General features: G+C 46.2%; 1 protein-coding gene across 1 annotated transcript in view; it reads left to right on the top strand.

Annotated features, from left to right (window-relative positions):
- The window catches only part of ILDR1 (immunoglobulin like domain containing receptor 1), a 32,756-nt gene extending 20,377 nt beyond the window's left edge, over nucleotides 1-12,379 (top strand). Inside the window, exons 6-8 of the mRNA XM_021692463.1 lie at nucleotides 6,513-6,644; nucleotides 6,863-7,686; nucleotides 11,587-12,379. Coding sequence (XP_021548138.1) covers nucleotides 6,513-6,644; nucleotides 6,863-7,686; nucleotides 11,587-11,628 — 998 coding nt within the window. The 3' untranslated portion in view covers nucleotides 11,629-12,379. The remainder of the gene's footprint in view (nucleotides 1-6,512; nucleotides 6,645-6,862; nucleotides 7,687-11,586) is intronic.
- Nucleotides 12,380-12,790: the final 411 nt, after the last annotated feature.

Below are 12,790 nucleotides of genomic sequence, written 5' to 3'. Positions count from 1 at the left end.
GCCGCAGACTCGGACGAGCACTGGGAGGGGGTGATGCCGCAGACTCGGATGAGCACTGGGAGGGGGTGATGTCGCAGACCCGGACAAGCACTGGGAAGGGGTGATGCTGCAGACTCGGACGAGCACTGGGAGGGGTGATGCTGCAGACACGGGCGAGCAGTGGGAGGGGTGATGCCGCAGACTCGGACGAGCAGTGGGAGGGGTGATGCCGGAGACTCGGGCAAGCATTGGGAGGGGTGATGCCGCAGACTCGGAAGAGCACTGGGAGGGGGTGATGCTGCAGACTGCTGTCCCAAGTAGACCAGCTTCACACACCAGGCTAACACCTTGGGTCCTTCCAGCGTCTCCTCCGTGCCCTTCTCCCATCACAGGCTCGCCCAGAAAATGATGCTCCAGGAAGTTTTAGACCCAAGGGGGAAGACTTCTGCCTGTCTACATCCTAGCCTGCTTAAAGCCTCCTTCCGGTGGTTCTGCCTACTGATGGCATTTCCTCAGTGGCCCTGATAAGCCTGTGCTTCCGTATTTGCTCAGCACTCACCTTGCTCGGACATGGAGTGGCTGGAGTGGGTGGTTTGAATGTAGCAGTGAGAGAGGAGGCGACCCCTTCGGGATGTTTTGAAAAGAACAGATAGAGGAGAGAGTTGTTAAAGCAGTGGTTCTTAAACTTAAGAATCACTAGGGCTTGTTAAAACTCAGTTGCTGGCTCCACCTCCAGAGTTTCTGATTTAATTGGTTTTGGGTAGGCCTGAGAATTTGTATGCCCAAAAAGTTCTCAAGTGATGTGATGCTGCTGATCTGTGGGCCACACTTTGAGAACCTCTTTTTAGATGAAGGAAGGAGGTTTACATGAAGGAGAGAGAGAGCAGAAGACCTTGCTTTCAATGTGATCTTTCTTTTGGCTGAAATTTGACCTTTTAAAATAGAATTATGACATGTCCTAAAAAATTTGGCTGTGGAATGCCAGTCTTTTTTGTAGAAAATTATTCTATAAAAATCTTTTCTTAATAAATAGACGGGGGCGCCTGGGTGGCTCAGTTGGTTAAGCGACTGCCTTCAGCTGAGGTCATGATCCTGGAGTCCCGGGATCGAGTCCCGCATTGGGCTCCCTGCTCGGCGGGGAGCCTGCTTCTCCCTCTGACCCTCCCCCCCTCTCATGTGCTCTCTCATTCTCTCTCTCTCAAATATGAAATGAAATCTTTAAAATAAATAAATAAATAAATAAATAAATAAATAGACGGAGTGGGATCAACAGCTTTAAATGGAAGGAGTTTTGTGTTTTTTTTTTTTTAAAGATTTTATTTATTTATTTGACAGAGAGATAGCAAGAGAGGGAACACAAGCAGGGGGAGTGGGAGAGGGAGAAGCAAACTTCCTGCCAAGCAGGGAGCTCGATGCGGGGCTGGATCCCACGACCCTCGGATCATGACCTGAGCCAAAGGCAGACGCTGAATGACTGAGCCACCCAGGCACCCCAGGAGTTTTGTGTTCTTAAAATAACATTTTTCCCTGATGATATAAGTAACGTATTACATTGTAGAAAATTTGAGAAATTCAGGAAAACGTAAAGACTAATCTGAGCACTCAGAGATAATCATTCTTATCATTCTTATCAGTTGGATCATTTGAACAGAAATTTTTTAAAAGAAAAGATAAGGAATTACCTCTCAAGATAGAAACAAAACTTAATCTACGATGTCAAGAAGGTCAATGGCCTGCATCTGGTTTCAGGCCTGTGTTCTGGGGTTGTTGTCTTACAGGAAAAGAGAACTAACTTTTATTGGAAGTCTGCCATGCGTAGGCCCTTTGCATATATTTCCCTATATGAATCCTCACAACCCTAGAAGGCTGTATATCACTACTTAATAGATGAGAGGACTGAAGGTCAGAGTGGTCACAGCTAGTAAGTGGCATTGACAGTATGGTGTTGAATCCAGGTTCATTTGACTTATGAGTGCCTGAATTTCACACAGTAGAGGCTGCCACAGCCTCTATGTGGAGATCACAGTGGGCTTGGCAGAGATACAATGACCTCCTTAAAGAGAGGAAAAATAGCAGAGAACTCCATATTGGGCTATGGAACTCCTTACCTTTCAAGAACCTCTGGGAGAGATGCCGTGGAGAAATCACTGTCACTGGAGTAGTAATATGCAAGAAGAGATGAGAAAAATCACTCCCAAGATACCTTCTTAGAATCCCTAGGTCCGTGGGGCATGAAAAACAGGCAGGACTGGGGATGAGACCAACACAAATGATAAATGTATCCACTGTTTCAGTAAGCTGATAAACAGATTCTTGGGGAGAGTAGTTTATCCTAAGTGGTTAGGGTTCATTTAGAAGAACTGGTAACATAAAGAAATGCAGGCCACAAGTAAAGATCCCTGGACTTGAGCAAATGAGGTCACTTTCAGAGTGAGTCACTATGGCTGACTGTCCTGAGAATTTTGATGACAAGAGGAGAGTACATGGAGCGGGCAGAAGTTGTTACGGAGAGCTCTTGGATGAGGAAAGGGGTGTGTGTGATTGTTGGTTAGAATAAGATAACCCCAAGTGTATTTGTAGGCAAAGAACCAAGGCCAGTAGGAAATGAGTGAAGTGAAGCCTTATGAAGTGAGACGATCACTGAACAGATGCAACAGGAGTGACATCAGGTGTATGGAAGAAGGACTACCTTTAGAAAGGAAAGGAAGGGCAGCTTGACCTCTGGAGAGAGAGAGAAAGTCATTAAAATGTGGGGGATGGTCCAAGTATAAGGCAGGAAGCTGAGGGACCTCATACCTGTCTTGATTTCAGCAAATCAAAATTCTAGAGGCAGAAGGGAGCTTGAGAATGATGTCAGTGCTTCTTGACCTTCTCTGACCACAGCCCACCTCCCAAACTTGGTCCCACTTTCCAGTGAGTTAATAGAACCAGGGAGGGGAAAAATGAGAATGACAGCAAATTTTAGTAACCCTTGATAATTCACTTAGTACTGTAAACGACCCACCGTAGAACTTAAAGATGAAAGTTCTTGAAACTGAACACTAGATCGGTTACTGGCCATCCTCCCCGCAGAAACTCTAAGCATACCCTGTAGTAGGCCACAGGCCACACTGGGAGTCTCTGATCTATGCCACTCACCTCCCCATCCCCCTCACAGCTGAGGGAAGTAAGGCCTAGAAAGACTTCAGCACAGTCACACACAGCTTGTTGGTGGCAGGTCCTGGACTAGACATAGGTCTCTCGATTCCATGCCTGGGGCTGGTTCCTCTTCCTCAACCAAGATGATGTCATCAGCCGAGAGTTCACGGGGAGGGGAAGACATGAGAAGCTGGGAATGTTTAAACTGCTCTAGAGGAGGGAAGTGGGCTTGATAGATCAGTCAAGGGAAGCCATGTTGGGGAGCGCTATTTGAGTGAGGTCAGTTGCCCGGCTGTGCAGTCAGCACTAGCAGCACGGGGCCAGAAGCGAAAGCCAAGATGGTAAGAGTTCAAGTGCATGGGATTCTAGGAAGCTCCAAAGGATGTCGCTGAAATGACTAGCCAGTCAAGTTAGAGGGGACTGGTAGTATGGGAAAAGGTGAAAGGACTGTGTGACGATGGGTCGACAGAGGGTAAAGGATGAGTTCTGTAAGAGTGGAGAGGGGCTGGTGAGGGACGTGAAGCATTTACAGGCAAGCTTCAGGCACCACGGGTGATGCTGGCTGCAGGGAAGGAGAGGCACAGGGCTCTGCAGGAGGGGGAGGTGCTGTGCCATTTCTGTCACGGGAGAGACGTCTTAAAGAATATGCCCTGGGTTTTCCTCAGAAATGAAGATAAATAGGCCTTTGGTGGTCTAGTCTCCAAATGTGTACTTTTGTTTCCTATGGGATTTAAGGCAAAAGAAGGGACTTAATTATAATAATTTATTATGACAGTCTCTTGATTGTCATCTATTAGACATGTCACATGTACTATTGCTTCATTTAACCTCACAACTTTATGGAATAGGTATTTCTGTCCTTAGCTCACAGAGGAGGAGCCTGGGCCCAGAGGCTCTGGAAATTCGCTCATTCATGCTGAAGTCCATCTGACCCTCAAAGCTCGTATTTAAGGAAACTTAACCCTGAGAACTATAGTTCTCAAAAGGTTGTTGAGAATCCTCAATATAGTCAACTCCAGTTGGGTGTCCTGCACTAGTATTAAGGAGCTTGTTAAAAACAAGGTTTGCGCTTGCTTTGCACTAGACGAAGGACAGTATCTGGGAGTGGGATCCAGGAATCTGTATTGTTAATGAGCTCCTTAACATGATCAAGGCAGACTTTACTCCACTGAGGTTCAGAGATAGCTTATTAGGAGTCTTTTGAGGCTTAGCTACTTTCTCCATGTCTCTTCTTTTATTGCCTGATTCCCCACTAGGTGAACAGCAGAAAACCCTGACATCCCCATGGGACGAGAGGGCCAGGGAGAAGCTCAGAGGCTATGTTTTCCACGCCCATCACAACAGTTCCATTACATCAGGGAAAGGCGGGGCCCTGGGGAAAAGGGTGTGGCAACTAAGAAGAGAGCAGGTGGGTTAATCTCTGGAGTATGGAAAATTTGACAGGAAAGCTAATGGAAGCTCTGGAAGGGTCTCTAGGGAGTTATCTGTGCAGAGGGTCTCGTTCGTTAAAATAAAAGTCATTTGGGGGACAAGGAGTAAGCCCAACTTTCCCTTTGTCTACTATGGAATTGGGGGAGTAGGGGAAGGAAGTGGCCAGGATTCAGTTAGAGGGGTGGGGAGCAGGTAGGGTTGTTCCCAGTGGAATCAGATGCCCCAGGCCTTAGAGGCAGAGACTAGTCTGGAGTGGGTTTTGAAGTATGGAGCCAAGTTGGAAAGAAATAAAGCAAGGAGTTACCACTGTGGAAGGTGTGTTTTGTTTTGTTTTGTTTTACTTTGCTTCATCACAGAAATAAAGGAGAGTCTGGGGACTCAGTGATTTGGCAGGAAGAGCACAGGCTTGGGCATCAGAGAGGCATCTCTGTCCATCATCAGCTATGGGACCTTGAACTGGGAAGCCAACCTCTGTGCACCCAGCTTCTTCATCTAATTCCCACATCAAGAGATTGCTCTTAGGATTAGGTAGCTTAGGTAAAGTGACTGACACATACGTAGTAAGCAGGGCATTATGTGTGCGGATGGTGGCACATGAAGGGAGCTGGGGGAGGCATCGGTTAGCAAGAGGGCGAGGAAGGTGCTGAGCACGTGGAGGGTCTGGAGTGCTGGCCACCTGAAGGTGTGGCAGCTGGGTGAGCTGCTCTAAGTTTGCATCTGCTTTCCTCCAGGCTAGGCCGTGATGCCCTGTCAGGGCTGCAGCTCCAGACATTTCTGAGGGCTCAGGGGCAACCACTTCTTGTGCTGAAGTGTGTTTCACACCAGAGCCACCGAGTCCAGATGGCCACTCAGCTGTTGGCCTCAGCAAATCCCCGACCCTTTGCAGCAGGGGCCAGAATGCCTGTCTTCTGCCCCTCTTACTGCGCCTGAAGAAGCCTCAGAGAGGCAGAGCCCTGCTGCTATAGAGGTGGCCACAGGGCTTGAGGAAGGCAGGAGGAGGTGAAAGTGTCAGCGGGGGGGCTGAGGCAGGCACTTCCTGCCCTGAAACATGCAAATACATTTCCTGCATGCATGGATAGACAGAAACCTTGGGAGACAGTAACCTCAAAACAGAAATTCACGAACAAAACCAACTAATGCTTTTGTTTTTAATTTGCGCTCACAGGGGCGGAGGGGAGGGGATTGTGTGCTTGTCACTAGCTGCACCTGGGGTACTGGAGTGACATGTCTACGGGTTCCTTGTGCTGCCTTTTTACATGATTTTCTTTGTCCTGAAAGGAGATGGTATTTCCTTTCTCCCTCTCTGCCTTCACTGCACCCCTTAGAGATTCCCCCTACTTAGGGAAAATCCCAACACTTATTGAGATAAGGAGAAGAGTTGAAAGGATCCACTGGGATCTACTTCAGCTTTTTGCATTTCTTGCCTCCCTCTCACTAGTTCCTCCCCGCAAGGGCTGGTGTACCAGCTAGAAGGTTCTTCCGTCTCCTTCCCTTTACCAGTAGTTCTGCCCATTGACCTCAGCATCTACATCCTTTTTTGTTTGTTTTCCTTTTTCTACTCTGAGCAGGGAGCCCTGAGCTTCCCTGGCAGCCCCCTTGAAGTCTTTTGCGTCTGCATCTTCTATATTTGGCCTGTGGCTGAAGGCCTTGTTGGCCTGAGACCTGAGATTTCATGGCCTACTAATATCCATGTATCTACCTACATCTTAGGTGAACCTGGGAACGGCAGGATGATGCAATGTTTTCAAGACTGGGAAGTCAGGTATTATAGGTATACTTTCCTGGCCTACATTCCCAGCTCCTTGCCAGATGACTGATGGGTTACTGCTCCTTTAACTCTGACTCCTATGCAAGATAGGTTAGAAACTGGCCTCTTAGCAAGGCCACTGGGCAGAGAGAAGTGAAGTGGAGGGTGTGGGGCTTGTCCTGGCTGAGGGTCTGCATTTCTCCTTTTTCCCCTGCAGCCCTGGCCCGCCACCGCTACCTGAAGCAGGCTCGGGCCTTAGGCCCTCAGATGATGGAAAAACCCCTATACTGGGGGGCGGACAGGAGCTCCCAGGTTTCATCTTATCCAATGAACCCGCTGCTGCAGCGAGGTAAACCTTGCCAGAAATTTGGGGTGGGAGAGGGCAGAGGGCAGGGGTAGGCGCAAGGGCTATATCGGGGCCTTCATGGCCAATATAGTGGGTATCTGTGATTGAGGATGGGGACGGGATGGATGCAAGCTGATTAATGTGGCATTTTGGTGCCCTGGTTCTGAGGAGCATGTTTTGGGCCAGCAGTTCTGCATGTTCTGATCCTTGTTTCTTTTCAGATTTGTCCCTGCGATCCAGCCTCCCACAGATGCCAATGACCCAGACCGCCGCTCACCCTCCCATCGCCAATGGTGTCTTAGAGTATTTGGAGAAAGAGCTGCAGAACCTCAATCCAGCCCAGCCTCTGCCCCCTGACCTTAAAGCCATATCTGGCCAAGCCTGCAGCATGCTGTCCTCCCTGGGCTCTGAGGTTGTGGAGCGCAGAATCATCCACCTGCCCCCACTGATCAGAGACCTGCCGTCCTCACAGAGGACCGGCAACTCCTCCCGCCAGGAGTGGCTCACCGCAATTCCCCCTGGACCCTGGGATCCGAGGGAGGGGAGAAGGCAGGCCCACTACTCTGATTTCCACCAGGAGCTTCAGGACCGGGAGCCTAAGCGCTGGGCATTGGAGGGACGGGAGCTGAACCGACTTCAGAGGGGAAGGCACCACCGCTCCCGGCTGCACGGGTCACCCGCGCCCTGGTCAGACAGGGACAGCCTCAGTGACGGCCCCTCATCAAGCGAGGCCCGCTGGCGGCCCGACCACGCACCTCTCCGGAGCCGCTATCCAGACCGACCCCGCAGGCCCAGCCCCCGGGAGAATGCCCAGAGGCACCCGCGGCGCAGGCACCGCAGCTATTCCCCTCCCTTGCCTTCTGGCCTCAGTTCCTGGAGCTCTGAGGAGGATGAGAAGGAGAGGCGGCCCCAGAGCTGGGGAACCCACCGCCGCCGCAGCTCATACTCCTCAAACTGGCCTGAGGAGAAGCCACCCAGCTACCGGTCACTGGATGTCATGCCAGGCAAGAATGGCAGGAAGAAAGGGAGTGTGGAGAGGCGCTCGGTGAGCCTGGGGCATCCTGCTGAGGGTCGGGTGTGGGCAGAGCGGGGCTTAGCCCCAGCTGACACAGGCCACCCCACAGGCCACCGATGAGGGTATCTCCTTGAGCTTGCCTGGTGGGCGTGGTGAGACCTCTTGTCAGAGCTAGAAGGGGCCCAGTGCGTGCAGAGGGCGGAGGAGGGCTTGATGCTTGACGCTTAAAAAAGGGCCTTCTCATCCCCAGACCAACCCCCCTCACAGTCTCGTGAGGCAGGGTTCCCCCATTTCACAGATGAAGGAACGAGGCTCAGAATAATTGAGCGCCTGTGTGTAGCGGAGCTAAGACTTAAATGCAGGTTTTGTGGCTAAGGCTTTACTTCCTGTCATAGCTGCCTGCCTTTACTTAGCAACCCTATTTCCATACCCTAAATTAGACTGTACAGCCTGACAGAGGACTTTTGTGCCACTTTTGGGGGCTGCAAGTCAGTGTGCAAGGCCTTGTATTCAAGGATGAGGTCCTGGGAGACCCCCGGAAAGAATCCTTAAACTGATTAAAACAAAACAAAAAAACCTCATATCCCAAGTCAAAACTTTAGCGTTCTGGAACAGGCAGGGCGCTAATGGGTGCCAGTCATAGCTTACTAGCCTAAAAGGGGCACAAAGAGGGATTATAGGCCTTTTAGGCCTTAAATTTTTTTTTAAAGATGTGACTTAAAAAACCATTTTATAATTGATATACTGAAACGATGGTATTCCCTTATGTCACTTTGCAAAGTTATGCTGCCATCAGTCAAAAATATTCATGAACTCCCTTCAGAGCCAACTTAAATGAAACTCTATTTCTCTATTTGACCAAAGTCCTTTTCTGTTTTGCTTCCTTTGAGGTAAAGGGATATGTAGTAGGCTCTGAGGGAAGTTCCCAGAGTAGAGAATATTGTAGGAAGAATTTTAGTCTCCCATATACTTCCAAGGATATTTGGAAATGCAAGTTCTGCTGTGATTGGTTTAAAAACCAATCACAGGCATGGAGTATGCAAAGAAACAGGCACCTTATGGGAACTATAGTGCTAGCCTTTCTAGAATAGAGCCTTGGTGAGAGAGTAATTCATGAGGAAGGTAGCAAAGGCCTGCAGGCAGTTCTAAAATAATGGCAATCCTCAATAAATGTCCCAGGAGAGAGGCAAAAACCAGTAACAACGGAACTTAGTAGTATCTTACTAACTGGTACCTAACTATGGACATTGATGCCATATCCCATTTAACTCTCACAACACCTATGAGGTTTGTGCTGTTATCTTCATTTTATAGTGGATACAACTCTTTCTTCTATGTTACCAGTAGGAAAATTACATCCTGAAAGAACACCTGGAACCAGTTAAAGCCAGGACAACTGCTGCTACTTTAGTCAGAGAGGGACTAAACTGTCTCTTACCTTCATTTTAACAGAAAAGAATGTTATTTGAAGGGCAGTTTTTGGCCCCAAATCCAAACCCTATCTTCTTTGAGGTTTTTCTTCATTTTCTTCTCTTTAAGTGAAATTATGTGGTTTCTTGTAAGTGAGAAGAGGGTAAAAGGAATACCAGTTATGTTCCAGACATTGGGGTAAGCCTTTTCCAAACCTTACTTATTTAATCTTTGCAACAACAGGTGAGGCTCAGTGAGATTGGGTATCATTCTCGAAGTCACAAAGCCAATAGGCAGTGAAGCCAGAATTTCAGCATGGATAGCCCTCTGACTCTCAAGCCTTTACCCTTTCAGTAACTTCATGCTGCCTCATTTGAAAGAAACAAGAATCATTTGGGGCAATGATGATTTCTTCCTCATTTTCTGAAAGTATCACAGCTTCCTTTATCATTAAGATGTACACACCACTAATTCTACCACAAGCAAACCAAATTTTCTATTGTAAAGTTGCTCATGAGACGCAAAGATTTCACTCAAGATAATTTTGAAAGCCTTCATTGATTTGGATTTCTCTAAGCTTATCTCCCAAAGAGTTATCACTTTATTACATTCAACTATCTACTCATATTCTGAGTGACTACAGACCCAGAGCCATGGCTGGCTTTAGATTGGTTGGTTTGAAGGGCACAGTGTTTTGTTCATAGTTTGAATTTTGAATGCCTTCAGTGAAGCAAAAGTCTCCAGGGCCAAAATCTTACTTTTTGCTGCTCTCCTCGGTGGGACTGGATGCTTCCCACACAATTTCCTAACTTCTGAAGTTTTCAGAACTTGAAGTTAACTTCAGAACTTATAATACAATTGGGCCACTAGATGGCAATCTTTGATGATGTATAACAAGGTGTCTGTTTGCTCGAGTTAATAAATGTTACCACTATTTTCTTAAATCAAGCTTTCAGCAGTTACAGCTTTGCCATAACTTTTTATGAAATACTTATTAAAAATACTTTATTAAATATTCAGAGCAGTATACATTTATCAAAAAACCTTTTGGCTTACATGGAACCTTGTCTCTGAAGAATAATGTTTAACAAATAGTTACCGAGGAACAAGGGCTTCCATCCAAAATAGGTAGGAACTGTTCTCTGCAGAGTGCCCATGAGAAAATGGGACGTATGTTGAGGAATCTCCCATTTGACTACAGAATCAGGATTCCAGCAGAGATCTGACCTTAGGTCTGGTGTTTTTTTCACTCCATCAAAGGCTACAACCTCAGAAATAAAAGAAACTGTAATGTCAAGTTTTAAACTCCTGTAGTTTCAGACTGGGTTGCCCCTGTGTTCCTGGCCTCCTTCAAATGGGTTATCTTTCTTTCCAATCTTGCCCTACGAGAAAGGGCTTCGCAAGACATTTCTGGTTTGTTGCAAACTTGGCCTATACCCACCTGTTCTAATACAAGAGAAAACTACTGCATTCCTTCTTCTCCAAGTTAAACTCAAACTTTTGGTAGAGAATCCAAGATTTTTTTTTTCATTTTTCTTGACTTGATTTAATACAAAAAAAAATTTTTTTTTGCTCAGTATACTTAATCTTCTACTTTTAATACAATGCCTATTCCTTGATCATATCTAGGTTTTTCTTCAGCAAGCCCTGCATAAGTTCCTTTTGTCCCCTTTCATTCCCTTCCTTTGTACCAGAGAATATTCATCCCATAGCATTTTGATTAGAAGCCATGCCCCCTAAAACTTACTTTCCTGATAAACACATTTTTTTTATAGTAACATGAATGTATATACATATACAATGCATTTAACAGTATGTTTGGGACAGATACCTTGTTTTGGCATTTCAAATAGGATAAGAAAGGTCACATTCATGGACTACAGCTATAGATATTCAAAACTTAGATAGAAATGATCCCCTACAATACATAGTTAGAGAAATATGAGAAATGTAGACAGTCCTTGTCCTGACAGAACAAGTTGAAAAAGCCAAAAGATCAAGTGTACTAACTTCTGAAGAAAAGGCACTGAGTTTGGTCAGAAAGAGATAATGATCTTTGAAAAATAACTTGAGAGAAATACTAAGGTATGAAGCTCAACTTTTTAGAAAAGGGCTGAGAAGGAATGGTTCAGGAGACTATGAATAGGAAAAGAAGAACTGGGCCATGTCTTCATGAACAAATGGTAGGGAGATGGGCTGATGAATGGACAGGGTACTTTTTTTCAGTCTAAGGGAGACTCGAAGGTGTTAAAATCAGCAGGTGGCAAAGTGAATGAGACTGTAAGAAATTTTCAAACATTAAAGGTATTTGAGGGAGGCTCTATATGAAAGAAGAGAAGCCTAAGCCTGGGGAAGGGACTGGCTTCATGAGGAGTCAAGAAGTATTTTTTAGATTCAGTTATGCTGCCCCAGCATCCACCACTTACCTAGGATTTGCATCCAAATCAAGTGCACCTTGTATGTTGTATGCATAGACAATAGATCCCAGCTGACCGGATTCTTTTGTGTTCTATCCCCCAGGAGAGAGGCAGCTCCCATAGTGGAAGGAGTGTGGTCATTTAGCCACCGGGTACAGCACTACTTCTTTGGCTACTTCTCAGCTCCCTTGCATCATCAGCATCTCCCAGATTTCCAGCTGACTTGGGAGGGACACTGCAAGTCCCTATCTTACAGTTTTGGCTTAGATTCTGAGAACAAAATAGAAAAATATTAAAAACAAGAGTTGGAGGACTTAATGACTGTCATGTTAGCCTTGGCTCACACTCTATACATTTAGAGTATCTGACTTGTAATGGACCCTAACTGGTATGTGACCTCTCAGGAACTTAGTAGCCTGAGTCTTCAACTAGGTGACAGAGCTCAGAACTATGGCCATTCTCAAAGTGAGAACTCAGGAATCTTTAAGAAGAAATCAAACATGTTTCAGGTGCAGGAAATTTATTGAATGTGGAAACTTCCATGGGAACTTGTCTCTATCTCTATAGCATATCTCCATTTTAGGAGTCCACCTTGCTGCACCCATTCCCAGTCCTGAGTGCTCCTGAGGGTCAAGTCAGAGACGGCACAGGAAATAGTCCAGCAATGTACTCTCTCATAGGTTATTTATGCAAGTGTAGAAAATCACTAAGAAGCAGTTTTGCACCAAACTTATGCCTGTCCCTTGTTTTCTTCTTGCTCTTTTTTTTTTTTTTGCCTACATCTAATTTATATATCCTTATATATTATGTATCCATTAAAATCACTTTAAATGCTTCTTGAGAACAACACAGTATGTAAATAAATTAGAAAGGAAATGTACTGGTTTAAGGATTCTGTCCCAAATAAATATTTACTTTGGTGCACTTGACTGAACTGAGTTTTCTTCCCTACTAAAGCTCAGAGAAGAGCCAGGCTAACTTGGATAGTTTGGAGTCACCTTTTTCATGGCACCACTCAGCCTTGTAGAGTTGAGATTTCCCAAGCAGAAGCATCTAGGTAGGTTTGGCCACTCAGAGAACACCAGGAGGAGAGGGCTATGCCCTCTCTACAGTAAGCTCTACCACTCCCTGCCATTTTCCCCAGTCCCTTTGATGGTTTCATGAATCCATTTCTGCTTGATGTAGAGATGGTTCTTGAGCAGATTGTTAGGAGATGGTCTGAAAGGAGGGGTTTGTGTGTGTTCCTCAACAGTATCTTTATGTATATGGCCTTAAGCTCAATTTAGATCCTGTTGTGTTGACACATT

Source organism: Neomonachus schauinslandi, chromosome 1, assembly GCF_002201575.2.
Source record: "Neomonachus schauinslandi chromosome 1, ASM220157v2, whole genome shotgun sequence".
Taxonomy (NCBI): domain Eukaryota; kingdom Metazoa; phylum Chordata; class Mammalia; order Carnivora; family Phocidae; genus Neomonachus; species Neomonachus schauinslandi.
The sequence above is the reverse complement of the archived record's forward strand: the minus strand, read 5'-3'. Positions and strand labels throughout refer to the sequence as shown.